At 40.7% G+C, this 21,645-nt stretch overlaps 1 protein-coding gene across 1 annotated transcript in view; it reads right to left on the bottom strand.

The window, feature by feature from the left end:
* PTPRR (protein tyrosine phosphatase receptor type R) overlaps positions 1 to 21,645 on the bottom strand; it is a 74,449-nt gene that overhangs the window by 16,430 nt on the left and 36,374 nt on the right. The window contains exons 5-8 of the mRNA XM_065665033.1: positions 19,793 to 19,979; positions 13,065 to 13,149; positions 4,248 to 4,327; positions 3,141 to 3,278 (exon numbers count right to left, since the gene is read on the bottom strand). Of these exons, the coding sequence (XP_065521105.1) occupies positions 3,141 to 3,278; positions 4,248 to 4,327; positions 13,065 to 13,149; positions 19,793 to 19,979 (490 nt within the window). The remainder of the gene's footprint in view (positions 1 to 3,140; positions 3,279 to 4,247; positions 4,328 to 13,064; positions 13,150 to 19,792; positions 19,980 to 21,645) is intronic.

Here is a 21,645-nt window from a genome sequence, read left to right on the forward strand (position 1 = left end):
GGGACTGGAGCACCTCCCGTATGAAGACAGGCTGAGGAAGTTGGGGCTGTTCAGCCTGGAGAAGAGAAGGCTGCATGGGGACCTCATGGCAGCCTTCCAGTATCTGAAGGAGGCCTATAGGGATGCTGGGGAGGGTCTCTTCGTCAGGGACTGTAGTGACAGGACAAGGGGTAACGGGTTAAAACTTAAACAGGGGAAGTTTAGATTGGCTATAAGGAGGAAATTCTTTCCTGTTAGGGTGGTGAGGCACTGGAATGGGTTGCCCAGGGAGGTTGTGAGTGCTCCATCCCTGGTGGTGTTCAAGGCCAGGTTGGATGAAGCCTTGTGTGGGATGGTTTAGTGTGAGGTGTCCCTGCCGATGGCAGGGGGGTTAGAACTGGATGATCTTGAGGTCCTTTCCAACCCTAACTATTCTATGATTCTATGATTCTAAGTCTACATATGCCTCGTGGATAAAGCTAGGTAAGATCCTGTCCTAAAATATTACTACAGATGGTCACTGATCTCTTAGAATAGGATGAGTCACCCTGTGAAAGTGACTACTGCTCTTCAGTGACCAGGGAGGGTACCTAGATCACTAGAGGAGTTGTGATTTTCCTCATATTAACCCTAAAATTATAGCCTAGAGTTACAAGTTTCTCATTATTTGTTCAGGCAGAAGCTCCTTTGCTGTTGACTCTCCTTGCACAGGTAGATTTCCAGTCTGTTCAGACATTGTGTAGTGCTGAGTACAAGTTTTACAGATTCTGTTTAAAACGCTCACTTCACCCATAGTTCCTTTGGCATTATTCTTGCTTACAAATCAATCTCCTTTTTTTTTTAAATCAGTCTTTAAAAAGAAAGAAAAACCAATAATTGAACGCTCCATAGTTGATTTCATGCAGTTTTTTTTCATGCAGCTGAAATGGGTACATCTTACAAAAACTGTTACCACAGAGTCTTAACCATTTTTTCCTCTCATGGAAGGAAGTAACTACATAGAAACTTTTGTTTATCATCATTTCCCACAATTCCCATTTTGATTGCAAATTCATCACATCAGTATATTGCACTAGGACACTAATGCCCCAAATAATTTTACTTATGCTAAATAAATGAATTCATTGTTGAGATTAAGGTTTTCCATGTGTCTCTCATTTGAGAGCTCCCTCATTACACATTACTTTATAGTACATTATAGCTCAAACGGAGGCTGACTGATGTTACATCAGCTGAGGAACGGGGCCTACAACTGAGAGTTGGGCATGGTGTTTATTTGCGCAGGGGTGGATGTGAATGACTATGCTTTCAAATATGAAGGAATCTGTATGGGTGTATACTGCAGACTCACCTCTCTGAAAATGATGTAAATAAAGCAGACAGTAGAAAAGAAAAAATATCAGCTGCTATTATGCTAAATAACATCTGCTTTTGCTTCCTCTTTAGAAAGCAAGTTAATACAGGGAGCTCAGGCACTAGTTAGGCTATTTCCTTTCCAATAGCAAGCCAGGTTTCAGGAGGAACTTAACAGTGAGAGTTTCTAAGGCTTCTAGACAGAGCAGGACAGCTTGTGCAAACACAGCCCCTCTATATAGCCTGGGAACGATTTGAGATTCCCCATCCTTTCTATTAGGAGGAAATTACCACTGCCAGGCCACAACAATGCGGATAAACACCAATGCCTAGAGCCTGCGTAACTCAGGTAAACACAGGGCTTCCTGACACGGTGGAAACCACTGGGCACTTCTTTCAAGTCATTCTTCTTACGCAGTGTCAGATGTGAGTGTTTAAACAGTCAGCATTTCCTCAGTGAAATACTTACCCTTTTGGCCAATTAGGGCAGGGTAAATTTTCGGTGTTTTCAGGAGTATTCTTTTTAATGTAGGCTTCTGGACACTTGTTTGAAGTCTAGTGCAAAATGGCACCTAGTTTGGAAATACGGCTTGGGATATTTTACAGGACTAACCTACTTTTTACATACAGCTTTCTTAAAATCCACTTAATTTTAAGGTCATGCTAGAAGCCCAAACACAGGGTGACAAAGAGCCAAGCAGCAGTCAAGAGCACAAGAAAGAAGAGTACGTCTACTGAGTCCACATTTTCATGGGGCAGTGAGTTCGAGCCCTGGGAGCGCACTCAGGATCTCAGTCCCCTGATCATTCAGACTGAGAATTTTGCCTGAATAAACTGTTTCTCTATCATCAGATGTATCTGAGTTTGAAGAGCAGGGATGTGAGTGAAGCTGGGGCAATATAGCCCTCGTGCTTTCCTGCAAGGTGCTGAGATCTGGTTGAGGTACCTAACTGGAGCTGGGAACTGATACCAAGTCTAGCAGTTTGGACTCAAGAAAATAGTCAAACTCCTTCATGTCTGTCTCTTGTCCACAAGCCTTGTAAACCACTTGTTTAACATTTATTCTTCCAGAACACAGCTTTGTGTTGGCCCTTTGCAAGGGAGAGTGATTTTTGTTCCTAATATATGGCAGTCACAAATACAGACTCTGGCACAATCAAGGAAAACCTGGCAATAATTTACACAAATACTAAATAAAGCTGTTAAAGATGTAGTTAGGAACTGATCCAAAAGTCACATATGTATAACAGGCAGTTAGATGGCCGTTAGCAATTAAAATACAACTGTCATCTCTACTTGGTACTAAGGTAAAGAGCCACACATTTTCATTCTCACCAAGTCCCTCTTGTGGCATTGGCATTTGGGAGCCCAAACTGTATTTCTGGGATAGTCCAGAAGATTTGTAATTTCTGGAATGGGCTCAAAACCTGCCATTATAGCAAAGTGAAAACTTCAACCACATCATAAGACCTCTAACCATAACACTAACCATTGATTCTTTATATACCAGAAAGTTACAAGAAGTACAGAGGTGACCAACAAATAAATGAGGTGTTTCTTAAGCAAATATGAACCTAGCAGCACAGATCTAGAAAGTGGAATTACTTTTTGTCTTTTTTAAATGCATGCCTTATGACTGCTATGCAATTGCAGTCGGTGCATTTGGCTACCCCAACACTACTTATCACATTGACCATTACCAGATTATTTAAGAGCTGGTTATCTGCTAGCTTCCTTTCATATATGCTAAGGTTTTTTCTACAGTATCAGCCATAGGAATAGTTTCTCAGTTTGGCTAGTTGTCATACCTCATTTTTTTCTTTCAGCTTTGTGATCATAACAATGACAGGGCTGTCTTCTTGCCAAACCATCTGCCAGAAATCATTCACGGTATTGATCATGGGTCCCTGAGTTGCAATGAAAGCCTTCTCTTTACCTCCATATCCCTGGTTTAGAAACAGAAACAAAAGCATTTGCTTTAAATCCATGTGGTCAAAAAAATTGCAGGTGGATGTTCTAAAAGAGCAGAAAAATTAATCTGGATTTAAAAAAAAAAAAAACCAAGTTCCTTGAACTGAAAGCGGCTATGACTAAGAGTAGAGCAGATCCGAAATTTTTCAGCAGAACAGCTTTTCCTCTGGAAACTGGATGGACTGAAAAGGTACTGAGAATATATCAATCCCTCTCAAATTTCTCTGCTTACTTGGCTTCTTCGAGCTTACTCTGTTCTCCAAGTTGTTGGGGCTTTCCATCATCCAGTGGTACTTGAATCCATATTGCTGCAGTGTTTACAAGATAGTTTACAGTCAACAAGCCACAGGAAAAAAAAGTGAGAACTATAAAATTAGTTCCTATGAAGATTCACAACAGGGAAAAAAAAAATAAAATACATGAATTCTTGTGGAATCCAAGATTCTGCTATATATCTTTGCTAAGGGAGAAGCACCTTTATGAGACCTTATAGGAAGGCCAGCATATCAGTATAGGGAGTCCCAAGACACAGAGATGTATAGAAGGTCAATGAAGTGCCAAGCAGAGTAAAGGGAAAGGCAATACTGGTATCTCTGTCACTGTTAAAAGGTAACTCTCTTTTCCTTACTATAAGGCAGTAGGACAGTATTAAAAGGTAAATACTGAAGTAAATAAATAGTAATGCATGTATTTCTTAATGTTTTTTATAAACTAGTTGATAAAGTGTTTTCTTACCGCAATCATTTTAATACATTCATGGCTATGTGGTCTTTGTTACAAATAGTTAATGAAACTATTCCTGTCACACCAATGTCGACAAAAAGATAAGGAATTATCAATGAAGACGGGTAGGAATAAAATGAGTGGCACCTTAGCAAAACCAGGTATTCACTGGAAAATCAAATATTGTTTCAAAAGCACATGAAGAGTGTACATTTACTTACCCTAATGTAGTTAGCATTTATGTAGGTACTCAGGGAGTCAGATGGATTTTTTGGTTTCAAATACACTCTGCTTAGAGGATCTAAGAGCACAAGATGGAAATTGGAAAGAAAATCCATAATTAGAAGGTTTATATACAGAATTGAAGACTTTTTGAAGAAAATAATCTACTGTTATTTGGGTTGTCAAGCACTAAAGTACTATGCACCTAACTCTGTCCTCCGCAGCAGATCATCATGTGTGACCAAAGTGCACCTGTACTGCACAATGCTGAGCTGTGTAGAAGTATCTCAGCAAGCTGTGGGCATTGATGCAACACTATCAGGTCCAGGCAATATCCAGCAAGCTCTAGTCTGCCTGTGCTGAGTATCAAGCTGCTTAGACTGTCTTTGAAACCTGTGTCATATCCTAGTATGATGATAGATAATTACACCAAGTTTTTTGAGTTCAAGTAGGATATCTTTGCCTGAAATTGTACTGTTCCAATGACTACAGCTGGATCTAAATTAGGAAAAACTCCCTCTCCCTGAGATGAAATCAGCTATGTGTTTTTATACTAATTTAAGTTCACTGCAATGGGCTGGACCAGGAAATACCTATCCTTCCCTTCAGTCCTGTGTTCCATATGATGAAACTTGTCACCATTCATGTGTACTGGTCTGGAGATGCAATGAATACAGGAACACTTTCCTTCATGCTTTTCTTTCCTTCATTGTTTTAGATATCTAGAACAGAGCTGGGGCAAGTTCTGTTGAGTATAGAGTTTTTGGTTACTAAATCCCCCTTGCAAAGGAAGTTTTTGTGCACTCATTTGTGATGCTGTGATTCTTGATGTGTTAATTACCCTTTTGGAATTAAAGCCAGTAAATTCTCAATTATAGAGCATAACAGAAAGGGATAAGGAGTTGGGGAGTGTGGTGCCTATGTTGTGGCTGTCTAAGGACACACTTTGGCTTTCTTCACACCTTTTGTGAAAAAAATGTTCTACTGTTAACAAAATGATATGGAAATATTTCTGTACTAAAAAAGTAATATTCTGGCAATTTGCTAAAATATTTCATTAGAATCAACAGCTTTTTGACAGTATACAGGACACCTATTGGTTTGGAAATCACCTCTGGATAGCTGCTTTGCTGAGTGCAATCAAAGCAATGTCTTCAAAGATACATACGTGGATGCTGAACTGGAGAGTTGTAAGATAACACTATTTATTATGTGGCCCTGCTGTCTGCACAAGAAATATATAATTCATATGCATATGCAGTAGCAAAAAAGGGGTATTTTCAGAGTCGGTTTTGGATTCCTTTTGTTACTTTTCACCCTGTTCATAAGAACAAGATAAAACCTTTGCAAATCAAAGGAAGAGGGAGGATGATCCCAAACATACTGTATGTAATTTTCCCACTGGAGGTCATAGGAGTGTCTTGGACAGGAGTGGAGCCTTTGCAAGACCCAGGCTGGTGTTCTCAAACCATGTTTCTTAAAATGTGCAAACTAATGCATGACTTCTAGTTCAAAGTCTGTGCATGGAAATCTTGTCCTCTGTGTTAACAGCACTACATGAACCCTAGTTAGCTTGTGTTAAAATCTCTTTGTCTTCCCAACTTTTCACTTTTTTTTTTTCCCCTTAACAATATGAGGACAGGAAACCTCTCATTCCTTTTCAGCACAGAGTGATTATAAGCCATTTCCACAAATGCCTCAGGCTACGTGGCCTTGAAAAAACACCCGCTTCCTCTAACTCACACAATGCCTCTGATTCTGGTGTAGCTTGACCCCTACCTCAAAAACCCTCTTCCAAACAGACTCAACATCCAGTTTAATTACCATGTCTTGAGATAAATCCCTCTGTTACTAAGGAGCAGCTAAATCAGTTTCATAACTTCTGAGACCTCCTTCCAAATCCAATCAACGAAACAAACACTGCTTCCGGATGGGAATCTTTTCTAAATTAACAGTCCTGATCCCTTATGAAATAGTCAAGTGCTGTAAACTTAGCTCTGAAGTGAGGAAAACCTGAGTGCCCTTTACATCCAGAGCCACTAAGCAATCATCAGACACAAATGGAAGTAATTTGCTTCCTCCTGAATGACAAATACCTTGGAGGTAATAATCTTTTCCTCAAAGATGACAAAGTCTGAGAGTCTGAAGCTACATCAGAAAGACACAGATGGTGGCTGCAAGGCTGAATTCATCAATCTTTGTAAAGCAATCTTGAAATGCAGTAGAGCTGTTAAACACTTGTAATTACTAATAAGAAACATCTCCTGCAATTCTGACTTAGGCAAAATTACTGCTGTTTTCTTCCATGTATCTAGGAAGTCTGGAATAGCTCTCCCATTAGAGTAGAAGAAGCTCCCTTTAACTCCATCTTTAATAAATTAATATTGGCCTGAATTTACCAGGCTGGAGGAAAAGGAAGAGATTAAAGGGGTTGGAGCTTGCCAACATGAGATTGCCCAGTGCAGGCAACAAGGGGGAGCTATATGGTGCCACTGCTGGACAGCCTCCCCAGCTGCCATCAACACTGGAGAGTCACCCGCTTCATGAACACCACCTTGACATGAAGACATGAGGCTTTGTCCCATTGCAAAGGCTGTGTTCATTTTACGGTGGGTATGATGTGCTGTGGTTCTTTTTTTCTTCTTGACTGCTACGTTTTGAATTCATTAGGCATGGGTATGTTCTTATTCGTAGCACTTCCAGGATAAGTCATTTTTAACTCCCAGTCCAGTCCTAGGTGCCTTACCAGCAGTAGGACTGAAGTACTGTGAGAAGGGCTGTCCTCAAGGTATGTCTGCTTTTGTGAGCAGGAAAGGAAGATGAAAACTTTGTGAGTGGACTGCTCTGACACTCGCAGCCCAAAAGATCATTTAACTTTCAGATAACTGAAACATTTTGAAATCCATCCACCTCTATTTTGCCTGGTTTTGTTTGCAGTCTGTAAAGGAATTACAGATACTGGTATTATTTGGTAAACACTATTAACACAGAACGCGGATCATACCAGACAGCATTCCCAGTCTCTGCCAGGTGGGGAATAGGTTATTAGACTTGCAAATAATACATTTGTCTTAAAACACCTCACGTATAAAACACCTGTAAACAAGGCATAATTTTTTAATCTCATCTGAATCATTTCCTGGCACTTCCAATATAAGCCAGGTTTTCCCAATGGAAAACTTAACAGATTTATGATGATGAGTGCTTCTGCATTTTAATGAAAATCCTTCATCATGACAAAATAAAGCTTTATTCATGCAAAGGGGATTTTTTTTTATCTACTAAAGAAAAGGTTGCCTAATATCCGCTTAGATTTTTAACTCTGCAGCCTAACACAGATAAGCATAATACTTGCTATTTACAAATATTACAGATGCTATTATACTTGCGACCACAACTAGGATACATCTTATCAACTCATATGGATATACGAAATGTTTTGATGAACTCATGTTGAATTCTCCTAAGATTAAAGTTTTTCTTCTGCTTTGCAAATGTGATATTTTTCTTTATTTTTTCAAAGCCTGCTGGTAATCCTATTGCCTTCATTAGGGAGCAGGACTGGAGCAAGCATGACTGTTCGTAGTCGCAACTGTAGTGCAAGGGAGCTGGAAAATTCTCAACATCAAGCAGATGGTTTGCCGGCATCTGTCCATAATCATAGAATCATAGAATAGTTAGGGTTGGAAAGGACCTCAAGATCATCTAGTTCCAACCCCCCTGCCATGGGCAGGGACACCTCACACTAAACCATCCCACCCAAGGCTCTGTCCAACCTGGCCTTGAACACCACCAGGGATGGAGCATTCACAGCCTCCCTGAGCAACCCATCCCAGTGCCTCATCACCTTTACAGTAAAGAACTTCTTCCTTACATCCAGTAACTTACCCTGTTTAAGTTTTAACCCCTTACCCCTTGTCCTGTCACTACAGTCCCTAATGAAGAGTCCCTCCCCAGCACCCCTAAAGGCCCCCTTCAGATACTGGAAGGCTGCTATGAGGCCTCCATGCAGCCTTCTCTTTTCCAGGCTGAACAGCCCTAGCTTTCTCAGCCTGTCTTCATATGGGAGGTGCTCCAGTCCCCTGATCATCCTTGTGGCCCTCCTCTGGACTTGTTCCACCAGTTCCATGTCCTTTTTATGTTGAGGACACCAGAACTGCACACAATACTCCAGGTGAGGTCTCACAAGAGCAGAGTAGAGGGGCAGGATCACCTCCTTCGACCTGCTGGTCACATTCCTTTTGATGCAGCCCAGGATACGGTTGGCTTTCTGGGCTGCGAGCGCACACTGCAGCCGGCTCATGTTCATTTTCTCATCGACCAACACCCCCAAGTCCTTCTCCACAGGGCTGCTCTGAATCTCTTCTCTGCCCAACCTGTAGCTGTGCCTGGGATTGCTCCCACCCAGGTGTAGGACCTTGCACTTGTCATGGTTAAACTTGATAAGGTTGGCATCAGCCCACCTCACAAGCGTGTCAAGGTCCCTCTGGATGGCATCCCTTTCCTCCAGCATATCAACTGGACCACACAGCTTGGTGTCATCGGCAAACTTGCTGAGGGTGCACTCAATCCCACTGTCCATGTCATCAACAAAGATGTTAAACAAGACCGGCCCCAACACCGATCCCTGAGGGACACCACTCATTACTGGTTTCCAGCAGGACATTGAGCCATTGACCACAACTCTTTGCATGCGGCCATCCAGCCAGTTCTTTACCCACAGAGTGGTCAACCTATCAAATTGATGTCTCTCCAATTTAGAGTCAAGGATGTCGTGTGGGACAGTGTCAAACGCTTTGCACAAGTCCAGGTAGGTGACATCAACTGCTCTACCCCTGCCCGTCAGTTCTGTAGCCCCATCATAGAAGGCCACCAAATTGGTCAGGCAGGATTTCCCCTTAGTGAAGCCATGCTGGCTGTCACCAACCACCTTGTTGTTTTTCATGTGCCTTAGCATGTCTTCCAGGAGAATGTGCTCCAAGGTTTTGCCAGGCACAGAGGTGAGACTGACTGGTCTGTAATTCCCCGGGTCTTCCGTTTTCCCCTTCTTGAAAACGGGGGTTATATTTCCCTTTTTCCGGTCGTCGGGGACTTCACCTGACTGCCATGATTTTTCAAATATGATGGCCAGTGGCTTAGCAACTTCATTTGCCAGCTCCTTCAGGACCCGCGGATGGATTCCATCAGGTCCCACGGACTTGTGCGCATTCAGATTTTGAAGATGGTCTCGAACCAGATCCTCTCCTACAGTGGGCCCAAGGTCTTCATTTTCACAGTCCCTGTGTCTGCCTTCCAAGACTTGGGTGGTGCAGTCAGAGCCTTTGCCAGTGAAGACTGAGGCAAAGAAGTCATTCAGAACCTCAGCCTTCTCCAAATCCTGTGTAGCTAGTTCTCCCGAGGGCTTCCTCAGGGGGCCTATGTTGTCCCTAGTCTGTTTTTTGTTTGCTACTTACCTGTAGAATCCCTTCCTGTTATCCTTAACATCCCTGGCCAAGTTTAATTCTAACTGGGCCTTATCTTTCCTAACCTGGTCCCTAGCTTCCCGAACAACATCCCTGTATTCTTCCCAGGCCACCTGTCCTTGCTTCCACCTTTTATAAGCCTCTTTCTTCCTTTGAATTTTCCTCAGCAGCTCCTTATCCATCCAAGGAGGTCTCCTGGCCCTTCTGCCACACTTCCTTCTAGTTGGGATGCAGCACTCCTGAGCTTGCAGTAGGTGATCCTTGAATATCAACCAACAATAAGCTTGCATAATAAAGTGCTTTGTTCATACAGTTGAGATTTAACTTCCCCCTGGTCTTTAGCTGGAGAGCCAGAGCAAGTTTTAGCACAAGCACTTCAATCAACAGCTTATGGATTTGTTGGTCTGACCCACCAAGTGCTTCCTACCTTCATGTTACTGCTCTTCTGCCACAAGTGTTTTCATGTAGGCTTTTGCCCTGAGGGTACTTTTCAGAAAGGGGTAAGGAATGACATCCAGGTACCTCGGATGTGTTGCACACATGGGAATAGCCACAGAATAGTGTTAAGCCACTTGCTCCACTGTAAGCAAGAGCCATGCGTGCTGTGAAGTACCATGAGAATTCTGCTTCTGGTCTGAGGTGGAAAAGTGAGGTAAGAATGGGAAAAGAATTGCTTTGAAGCTGAGATCCTGCTGCTGGGACATGTAGCAGGAGCTGCACGAGATGAGCAGGCAAAGGTGAAGATGTAAGAGGATAAGGAGGGAGCAGCAGAGCTGGTGTTCTGCCACAGGGATGTAACTGTGGTGAGAGACTGGGAAATCTGTGAGAATGACTGGGAACCTGCTCAAGGAATGCAGAGGGAATACAGCTGAAGATACAGAATGGGGTTTAACAGCGTCTGGAGTCGCAGTCAGGAGGGAGGATAGAAAAATAGTGATTTTAAGGGACTGGTTTAGCCACTTGCTTCTGATCCCACACTGTCCCCTCCTACGCTGAATGAGCACGTATATGTTATATGTACATACATATGCATGTATAAAACAAATAACACTTAGAAAACTTAAAGATGCCTCCTATGCCTCTTTGCCATAGCTGATACTCTTGTGCCTGAAGAGGCATAAGGGTGTTGGCTATGTTATACTGCAACTGAAACATCTTTCATGTAATGTAACATTTCCTGCCTTTTATAGTTTTCCATATAGAATAATTTTCATTAGGCATTCATTTTATTTCCCACGAGTGTGTCTGGCTGGGCAGTATCTGCTAACACAAACCTGCCCCCCTGCACCCTGCCACAGAATTATCTCAGAAAATGAGAACATCCTCCACAGGGCAGAGGGTGGAGATGGCAGGACTGGGCATTTTTAGGAGATAATCCATCAGGTCAAACGTCACTTGTCACCACAGGTGTCCTGATTCAGGAGACGCACCCAGCACTGGGAATGGAAAAGCTGATGAGGGCATATGAAGCAGCAGGTTGATATCATCTGAGCAGGAAACCAGGAAGGCTGTTCTATTTAATCACCCAAATCATTTCCAAACCCTCTCGGACTGGGTGTGGGGCGTGTGAGTATTTATTACGAGCATGTGCCTCAATCCACAAAATACCTTCTTTGAAAAGGCCTGGTGCTAACACACACCAGACCTTTTGATTTCTGTCAAGGACGGTTACAAAGTGCCTGTCAGTGAGTAGTTGTGGTGTGCACCAGCAGTGCGCTTGGACTGAAAATGTGCCGCAGAGTTAGTGGCACGTCCCAGCTAACTGGAGGTGAAAACACAAAGGCATGCTGGTTCTCAAAGCTCATCAGCATCAACCACAGCCCAGCTGTTCTGTTCCAATTCAAAACACATGCTACTGTGAAGCAGGGCTCATTGCACTTGCAAGGCACTGCTGAAGGTGATGCGGTGGCTGGGGCCGCTTGGATGCAAGATGCTATGAAAAGGGAGAACTCCTTCCAAAAATCTGCACGTCAGGCAGAGCAGGGCTCTGTGATATCCTGCCTCCACTGCAGCTGATGGCGAGTCTTGCTGTCGTCAAAGGGGTCAGGACTTCACCCTCAGTGTACATCCTGTTGACTCTGGGCCAGACTCTAAGGGATGCCGAATTTTCTGATTATTTGGTACATAACTTGCATACAGTTACTTTCTTTAATCCCCTTCAATATTTCTCGATAGCACTCAGATGCACAGAGCTATCAGTTGCAACAGAAAATCTAACCTTGAAGACAATGTAAATCTCATTGGGGCCCGAAGGGAAGCAAGTACTTTCCCAGCTATGTACCACATTTCTGAGACTAATCTAGTGGTTGAGGGCCATCAGTTTTCATTAACTTGGCTGCAAGGCCTTTGTATGATGTGAACAAATCACAGTGTGTTCAGGTTCACTGAGAGAAATCATGTCATTTAAAGTGGGTGAATTTCCATGACTGACACATAACATAGGCCTACAAGGACATTATAGAGATGATTAGAAAACAAATTTCTCATTGGTAGGATATGCTGTCATTTTAAAAGTATTTTTCATTCCAAACCTAAGCAAAGGGATGTGTTTACATTTTTCTGTGGGACTGTTCTCCAACATTTTGAATGACTGAACTTTTTTACTTTGGTGATGTCAAAATTTATAAAATCTCAACTATTTCTGTCTATATTTAGTGCAATGTCAAAACTTCTTCAACCTATTTTGAAACTGAACACAAACCAAAATGATTAATAAAAGAGAAATTATCTCATTATCCCCCAGCCAATGTTCTGAAAATGGCTGCGTTTCAGAGAAACATGTATTTTGAAGGGAAACTATTCCACTGAAAAGTTTTCAACCACCTCTGATTATAACAAAGCAATTGGTATTTGGTTAGTAATAAAGAATTTGGGCCAATAAAAATGCAGATGCAGCATGGAAAAGCAGTAACAAATTTACAATGATGAGGCAGCACTGTGTGACAGGGGTTTTCTTACTAATATAAACAGAATTCACTGCAGGACGGTTTGTGCTGTGATGGATGGAGGCAACAGTCTTGGCCCTCTTGTCATCCAGATCAGGGGAACTACTGCAAGGCATGGTAGACTCCTCTCTACCTATCTGCCCAAGCTGTCTTCCAGAGAAAACGTAGGTTGCATTTCAGTACATGGTTGGGATGCTGCCAAAGATGTGCCTGCCAAGGCATCCAGTGAGAGTTCTGCATTTCCCAGTCCTACAGCACTGGGATTTTGTTATCTTTCTACATAGGTTATAAATACAGTTATGAATGGGTACACAGTGATCAAAGATAAAGAAAGCTAGATTTTCACAGCAATCTATTCTCAATGCAGTATGAAATGTCACCATAGGAAACCAACGGCTAACTTACTTACTTGGCAAAATTGTCTTATAGCGGTTTTTAGTTCCATGACTCGGGATGTCAATTTCTTTGGGATCCACAAAATTCATTGGTATTTCCTATAAAAAATAAATTAAATGAGACTGGTGTTTCCAAAGGAGCCATGCAGGAAATCATCCCCAGAAGGCCATCTGCTGTTACACAACTGTCTTTTGACATCAAAGTTATTAAGAAAAAAAGTGGTTCCCACCTCAAGCCTGTCAACACCCTTCCTTTAATAAACACAGGGAGTTGCATATTGAAGGGGTGACTTCCAAGGAACACTTCTGATGAAATATTTAAAGCAAAGTTTTTACAGGATCTTGAGAGAGGTTAAAATGCACAACAGTCCTAGAAGAGTTGAAAAGTGCAGTTCTGTAGCAGAAAAGCACAACATTTTCCATAACTGGGGGAGGAACTTTCAAAATAATTAAATACTAATACCTGGCAAACATTTTTGTTTACATTTTGTGCAAAGCCCTTAATAATGTCAGTCAAAGACCTCACTTGCTTTTTATAGAAATTACTAGAATGAAGCGCTTCAGTATTTTGCATTCAGTGACCCAAAAGTGTAATGAAACTTTGAAGCTATTTCTCTTGATTCTTATTTTGATCTTTTAGTGACTGATCCACATTGTCTTCTTTAAATACACAGATGTTCAAGTAGCCGATGTGACGGTTTGCTTGAAGTTCCAAAAATACATAGATTATCAACTGAAAATTACTGGTTTTCAAATTTTTTTGTCAGAATGAAAAGTAAAAATCCTCAAATTTTTCATTGATTAAAATGTTTCACCTGGTCTAAGGGGATGAAGAATAATTTTGATTTTGAGGTCCTGAAACATTGTTAGTTTCCTTAAAGTTGAATAAAAACAACCCTTTGAAAATGGAAAGATCAAACATGTAGTTTGGTTTTTCTCCCTGATTGTGGGAGATGTTTTACCATCAAAACAATCTGGCAAAATCACATTAAAAATGCTTCAACTGATCCCAATCTCAATTTTTTACTGGCCACCATTATTTAAAGTATCATAGGATAAGCTGCAATTTGATCTTCAGTAAATTAATACTTCTACTTAAAAGCACAGTCATTACTACACTACAGACCTGAAAACTTCATTGCTAACCCAGGACATTTATCCGAACAGACAGCAGCATATTAAATAATTGCCTCTTACAGACACATAACAACAAAAGGATCCTTTGACTTGCACCACTGGAAAATTTACTGAAGGATTTTCCTCCAAAATCAGCAGGTTTCTAACTCCACAGGCGCAGCCTTACCCAGGGCTTTGACACAGATGAGATGCATGGCCACTGCCCTTCAGACCCGAGCTCTGGCCCTGCCCAGAATGACGGACTGCTGCGGGGACTTTTTAGAGGAGCAGGGACGAGTCCCCAGCTTGCCAAGGATGCATCCAGCAGCAGGTCTTTACATGGATTAACCAAGCAGGGGAAGGTACCCTCTTACTTTTCTGTCTGAAGGCAAATTAAGTAAAACTGAGATGGGTCATAAGGAATTGCTTTGAATCTTTTCTGCTTCCCAACTTGGCTTCTGAACATTTTACTGCATAAGGGTGCAACTTCTGTGTTGTTTTTATTTTCCTACTTTCTCTATTTAATCACTTCTCTGCTTTATGCCCATGTGTTTAGTAGGCCTTCTTTATTCTTCCTCTCTCCCTCACCCAGTTTCTTCCTTGGTCTCTTTCTTGTTCTTCAGCTGACTCCTCAAAAGAAGAACTCACTGCCTCTCATTTCAGGACAGCCAAAGTGTCGCTGGTAAGATACACCTTCCTTGCACGTACTTTATCCAGTCCATTTTCAACTCCCTGGGTTGCTATCCGTATGGTGCCTGCACTAAGCACAGGGTCTTCTCACTTGTAAGACTCCATTCTTGCATAAACCTCATCCTCATTCCTTCAGGTCAAATGATTTCACCTCTGTCCTGCTTCTCATGCCCCTTCCTCCTCTGTGGACCTAACAAAATGAGCGCTTACACCCCCTCTCATATCTACCTCTGATTTTCACCCCTTCCACTGGTGATCTCTGTGAGACTCTTCCCCTTGGCCCTTGGGCTCCGAATTGGCTCTAATGAACAGTGGCTGACCTAGAGTTTCCCTGGTTCAGTTCTGGCTTGGTAGAAACACCACCACCTTCTGAAAGGATTCCCTGCTAGACAATATACCATGAGAGAGCAGTACACTAAGCCTGTGTTTAACACAATCTACGTCTGTCTCATCTACAGAGACTGGAAAAAGATGTGAGGAAGAGTCCTCTGCCTGCATGACAACAGAGAGTGGTCAGGGGGGGCTCTTTTAGCTGCCTGGCTGTTTCCCATGATGCCTGCTGATATTTTAAAATAGTCCATCAGTTGGCAGGTTACTGACAGATGCAGAAATGCCACTGAGTTGAAAACAGAAATGCATTTCTCTGGGCCAGCAAGGTCAATTAATAATATTAATCACTTACATCCTGTAAACACTTTCTACTCAGTGGGCTCCTCCCAGCAGTAAGTACTTGTGGGGCCAAGGGCACAAGCAGAAATCTGACAACACACCATGGATCACAGCCACAGACAAGTCATTTATCCTGAAACTGGCTGTGAAAAGCAAGAGGGTATTCCAGAGGAAAAAAAAAAAAAAAAAAATCAGGATATTATGGGGATAATGTTCCTGCTAACATGGGGGAAAATAATCCCAGCAGATTGCAAATAGCACAAACATGTGCAAATTAGCATACAAAGTCTGTAGCTATATAGGCAATATGTCTCAATTCATTTTATCAAACATATATGCATATTATATATAACTAAATGATTAAAAATAACGTATAAGCTGCATACATTCATGTGCTCAGTTGCATGCAGCAATTATAGATGTGTATGTGTATACACCTTTGCTCATGGGGTCCTTCACCTCTCTGGGCGTTACTCCTGTAATGACAGCTATTGTGGCTCACATTAGCCTTTCATGCTACAACTGTTCATGTACAACTGTACATGATTATACATATATATACCTATAATCATATATTATATTATATAATACATATTATATAATACAATATATAATAATACATATTATAATATATATAATACATGATATTATATATATCATGTATTATCATATATATGATAATACACAGATATGATTTGGGTCTCTGGAAGTATTAAAGAAAATGTGGCAAAATTTAGGAAAATTCAGGCAGATATTCATTACATTCAACCCTCCATTTTTATGAGAACCAAATTTTATTCCAGTATTTTGGAAATAATGATTTTTTTTCTGTTCCATCCCCAACTTCAGACATTCTGTCTTTTGAATAGTAGCAGCTCAGGCTACTAAAGAAGTATATGCTGGGCAATTTATGTTTCTTCCTGCTTACAAATAAGACATATTCTCCCAAGCTTTTTAGCATTAAAAAAAAATTTAAAAAATCCCCCAAAGCCTCCTTTTTCTTAATAAATACTATAGAAAAATATTTTGATGGTAACTTAAAATTTTTTACAACAAAAATTACAGTTAATTCTCCCTTAACTGTTAATAAAAAGAAGTTAATTAAAGAACTAAAAATAACCTGAAACTGTTCATGTTTCAGTTTTCCATTTAAAACTTTGAACATTTCTCCCCTTTTTGCACATTTGGAAGGTTTTTATGGGATCTAATAATTTTAGACTCAAGAAGACTGTCTTATTCTATTTCTTCAGCTAGCTAAAACAAGCTGAGTGAGCAGAAAGAGTGAGGGTTATATACTGCGTTCTTTTCATGCCTCAAGTTCCTACTGAAGCTATTATCTGTAGTAAGGAAGATATTAAACAGATACTGTTCAACAGCTTCATCTCAAAATACATTTTTAAACATGGTTTAAAATGGAATAGACAAGTCATGATCTCTTCAATACAATTCTGTGGAAACGCTGAATGGCCAAAGTCATGTTGAGCTCCCCTGAGGGACAAATAAAATGTGAGTCTTTATTGCCCCAAAGCCATGCACAGATGCTGTGTGAGAGGATTTGGGTAAACAGGATTCTATGGAGGTGCCAAGTTGTCTGTGCAAACTGTCTCTTAACACAGGCGGTTTAAGCACAGTGAAGTTATTTCTTCTAGTTTTCCTGCCTAAGCAGCAGAATGGCAAAGAACTGATGCATTGATTGGTGATAAAAGTATGTTGGGTGATTATACTTTTTTCCATGTACACTGTCTGACCAATTTTTGGTAAAATCACTGAAGAATTTATTTTTTTTAAGCAAATGACTTTTACTACAAACCCCAGCTTTTTAAAGGTGAATGAAAGGACTGCGTCATAGGATACAATTATTCATAATGAAAAACTATTTTTAGAGTAAGATGGCACTCATCATCTTTCTATTCTATGGACTTACATGTACAAATTGAAAACGAAATGAAACTTGAGGAATCACATGCTTTGGTATGTTTAATAAGAACTGAATTGTTTGTATGGCTTTGTTAGACCTGTAGTAGTAGTATGCTCAAGGGGTTGTACAGGTCTTTCAATCCTTACCTGCCTTGTTAGGATACACATTTCTGTGTGGCTCTTATTAAATCTGAGCTACGAAAGCAGTCTTAAAAAGCTTTGCTTGTTTAGTGTAGCCAGCTGAGTTGTAAAAGCTAAAAGGGTTAGGCTAAAGTTGGGTTAGGTAGTTGGTTATGTTAGTTTCCTCCTCTCTGGTACCCTCTGATAGCACTTGGTAGCAAAGCATTTGAACTAGAACAGGACAAGATTTTTTTTTGTATTGCACTGGTCACCTGATACCATTCTTTGAACATGAAAACCAGTGAATAATCACTCTGTTCACCTTGTCCTTGCTATCATGATTTTATAGGCTTCTGTTAGAGCCTCTCACAGTCTCTTCTCTAGGCAGAAGAGTCCTCGTCTATTTAGACGAAGCTGCACTAGCGTGATTATGTTCGCCATACTTCTCTGTATGTACTTCAAGATTTGGAGATCAGAGCAGCATGCAGGTGTGACTGCAACACAGAATTTTCCAGTGTCATAAAGATGTTTTCTGTCTTATTCTCTAGGTTTTTGCTCAAGTTTACTAGATTTGTATTTCAGAACCCATCAAAGTATACCCTTATTATCAACCCCGAATTTCCTCTGCCTCATCACCAGCATAAAACTCTTCTGTAATTTCTTTGAAGTTTATTTTTAATTTCACTATCCTCAGTAATTCAGTGTCATCATCAAATTTTGCCAGCTTAATATTTATTCCCTTTTCCAGATGACTTAAGAGCATCTTGGTCAGTATCACCTCCAGAATAAATACCTCTGGGACTCCACTGGCGAGCTCCTTTTACTCTGAGAAGCAACCAATCCTTCCAGTGCTACACTATCTTTATTATTCCCCACTTTACTGCATTTGTTCATATATCTATCAGATTTTTTTCCAGTTTCTCTGGTTTAGACATCAGATTTCTAGGCCTGTGGTTCTCTGGGCTTCTCCTGGTGCCCTTCTGAAAAACTCCTGTTACTTTTGGCCCTCTGATTCCTCAGCTGCTGGGGCCCAAGTGCTAGGTTAAACCTGCCCAGTTAATACATCAATAACTGCATACATGAACTCCTTTAGGATTCCTGTGTGAATACTAGCTTATTCCAGAGAGTAGCTTTTATTCATTTTATTGATTTGTTCTAGAATCTTTTCCATTAACACTTCAGTATCAGATAGATCCTTCAGTGACCTGTTTGAAACTACTCCTTGCCACAGAGGTAAGAAATTCCCCAAGTTCTTCTGTGATCAACACAGATGCAAATAATGCAGTCACTTCTCTCTGACTGTTTCAACTTCTCCAAATCTCTTTTCTACCCTTTTGATCATCCATCGATCTTTGTACTCTTTGGTAAGTTTTATGTTTTTGATATATTTGAAAATAGAGTTATGATTTTTTTTTTTAAATTAAAAACATTTTTTGGCCTGCTTTATTCAGCTCTCACATCCAACTGGCCTCAGTTTATGCTCGGTTATATTTCCTTTCTAAAAAGTATCTGCTTATTTCTTATAGTGCAGTTCATCTGGTTGTTTTGCAATACCAGTCTTCTCCAGGTCTTAAGTAATTATGTGGTTCCCCTGGCTGAGTTTTTCCTACTCTATTTCTATCAGTCTACTGTCTTCATTTTAGATTCTTACTCTTTTGAATATTAGATACACTTGTAGAACACTTCAGGTTTTTTGGTCTTACGTATGTCACACTTGCTGCATGGAGTACTTGTTAAAAGATATTTTGGACTGACTGACTGTGGGTATCCCTATCTGCTCCAAAAAGTCATTTATAGTGACTAAAACTTTAGTCTTCAAGTTGCAAAAACATGTGATGTTTACATGGGAATAAACAAAATCTCCAATTATGACTGTGTTTTCTGTCATCATAGCCTTTATGATCTCTTTGAAACTGTCACAGTGTTACAGTCCCGGCTGTTTGTACTGTACCTCTAATACAACATTTATCCCATCTATGAATGGAACTTCAAATTGAGCGGCATCTGTATTATCCATGGATATAGCTGACTAACTTATCTATCTTCAGTGCTTATCTATCTTCAGTTTAATCATAAAACACCACCTTGAAACTATATAATCTGCCCTTCAGAAAGGATTTGTACCTTAACATTATAGTGTTGCCCAATTATTTTTTCCCCAGTTCCCCCAGTTTCTGTTGTGCCAATTATGTAAAAAAAATCTACATTTAAAGCTTGTTGTTATACTCACCATGAATTCTGTTTGAAGTAAATGAGAACATGCAACTGCATCTCGAAGCTGCTGCCGTGTCAGGATGCGGCCGGCTGACTGTAGGTATTCCATCGCTACCTTTTCTCGTGGGGTTGGCACAGTGACGAAAGGTTCAATACTTCCCAAACTGCTCATATCCAAAGTCAGTGAGACATTGGATCCTCGTCTGCGTTAGAAAAGAATTACAACAGTTACACCACATCTGTGTTACTGTAAGTCCCATACTCACACAGATGATCCTGAGTTATTTATGCACTCTGCCGTTCTGTATAGTCATTAGGAGATTTGGGAACGCAAAGACTGCAAGACTGTTTATACTGGTAATACTGGGTGGCCAGAAATCCAGGACCTTACATATCATCCTGTCTCCTGAATCTAACAACCGATGCTGCAGTAACAGTGTATAGGGAGCAACTGTTTTGATTATTCTTAGAAGCAGAAACTGCTCTCTATATGCTACTTAATCATTCTGGATGTCAAATGTGAAAATGATATCTGACTAAGGAAGAAATGTTTCATAGAAAACAAAAGGGGATATATTTCTAACTGATATATATAACAACCTGGAAATAAATTCATAGATAGGTCAGCTTTATGTTTTAAGACTCTACTCAAATTAAATATACAGAATGGAGTGAAAAAAAGTGATAAAATCAGCAGGAATAAGTGGAAAGGCAGTGCAAACACTGCAATTACCCAGAGAGTGGACAATGTCTCAGGTTAGGTAGGATAAAAGGGAGATGCAATAAACTTCTCCCTAAATAAGCTGCATCCCAGGAAGAGGAGTGGTCACAGAGGGAATGACAAATGACAAACACCTCTGGCAGGACAATCAAGTCCATCAACACTGCACATTTCTACAGGAAAATAAAGTTGCATTCAATAACACCTTTAAGCAATGAAAATACAAATAAAGCACACTTCTTGTTGCTTTCCCCAAACAACACTTAAGAAAACTGTTTTTTCATACTTTCAACCCATTAATGTTATCTAATCAACCCTTAACTTTTGGCATATTGACTGCAATGAATTGATGGTCTCTGAATCACGATGACTAAACTCCCACTGGGTGGGTGTCACTGCACACTGCTCTGGACACTGGGATGCTGGTAAGGTACAGCTATCCCTTTCACAGTAATACCACATATTATTATAAATATCATACAGGCATCACCAGATACTATCTGTGAAGCAAGTGCTATTAATATTGGGGGAATGATTTCCTCTAGTCTTCAGCAAAACTTGCTTGTGATAATACTTCCCTTTTACTGCTTTTTCTTTATTAACCAGTGGCCAATAGGTATTTGTATGCACACATATTTGAGAAAATTACTTTTCTTTGCAGACACTGTGACTCCTTACTTAGTGCTGGTGCGGCTGCTCTGTTTTCTGACCTTCTGCCACCAGAATAAGTACTCTCAGGGTTTATACTCTTCTTCTTTGTTTTCATCCATATGAACATTTTTTTTTTGCTCTGACACAACTTAAATGCACTTTCCTTCCTCTCATACATGTCAGGAATTTTGTTTTAAATTAAACCGTTTCTACCAAATCAGTCTGCATGAATAGAAATTACTTCAATCATTCACCTGTTTGCAAAACACAAAGGAACAATGGCCAAGAGACAAGACCACCCAGTGGAATCAGTGAATCCCACAGTGTCCTACAGTGTCCATAAGCCTATTTCAGCTCAGGTGATGGGGGGGGGGGGGGGGGGGTGATAGCAAGAGCTTTGTGGTCCTGGCTCACATAGGGTAACACCAAGTCAGTGACAGGAGCAGAGGTGGAAGAGGCAAGATGGAGCTGGCTGCCTCCAGGGTTAAATGGGGACA

The sequence above is a fragment of the Lathamus discolor genome, chromosome 1 (genome assembly GCF_037157495.1).
Source record: "Lathamus discolor isolate bLatDis1 chromosome 1, bLatDis1.hap1, whole genome shotgun sequence".
NCBI lineage: Eukaryota > Metazoa > Chordata > Aves > Psittaciformes > Psittacidae > Lathamus > Lathamus discolor.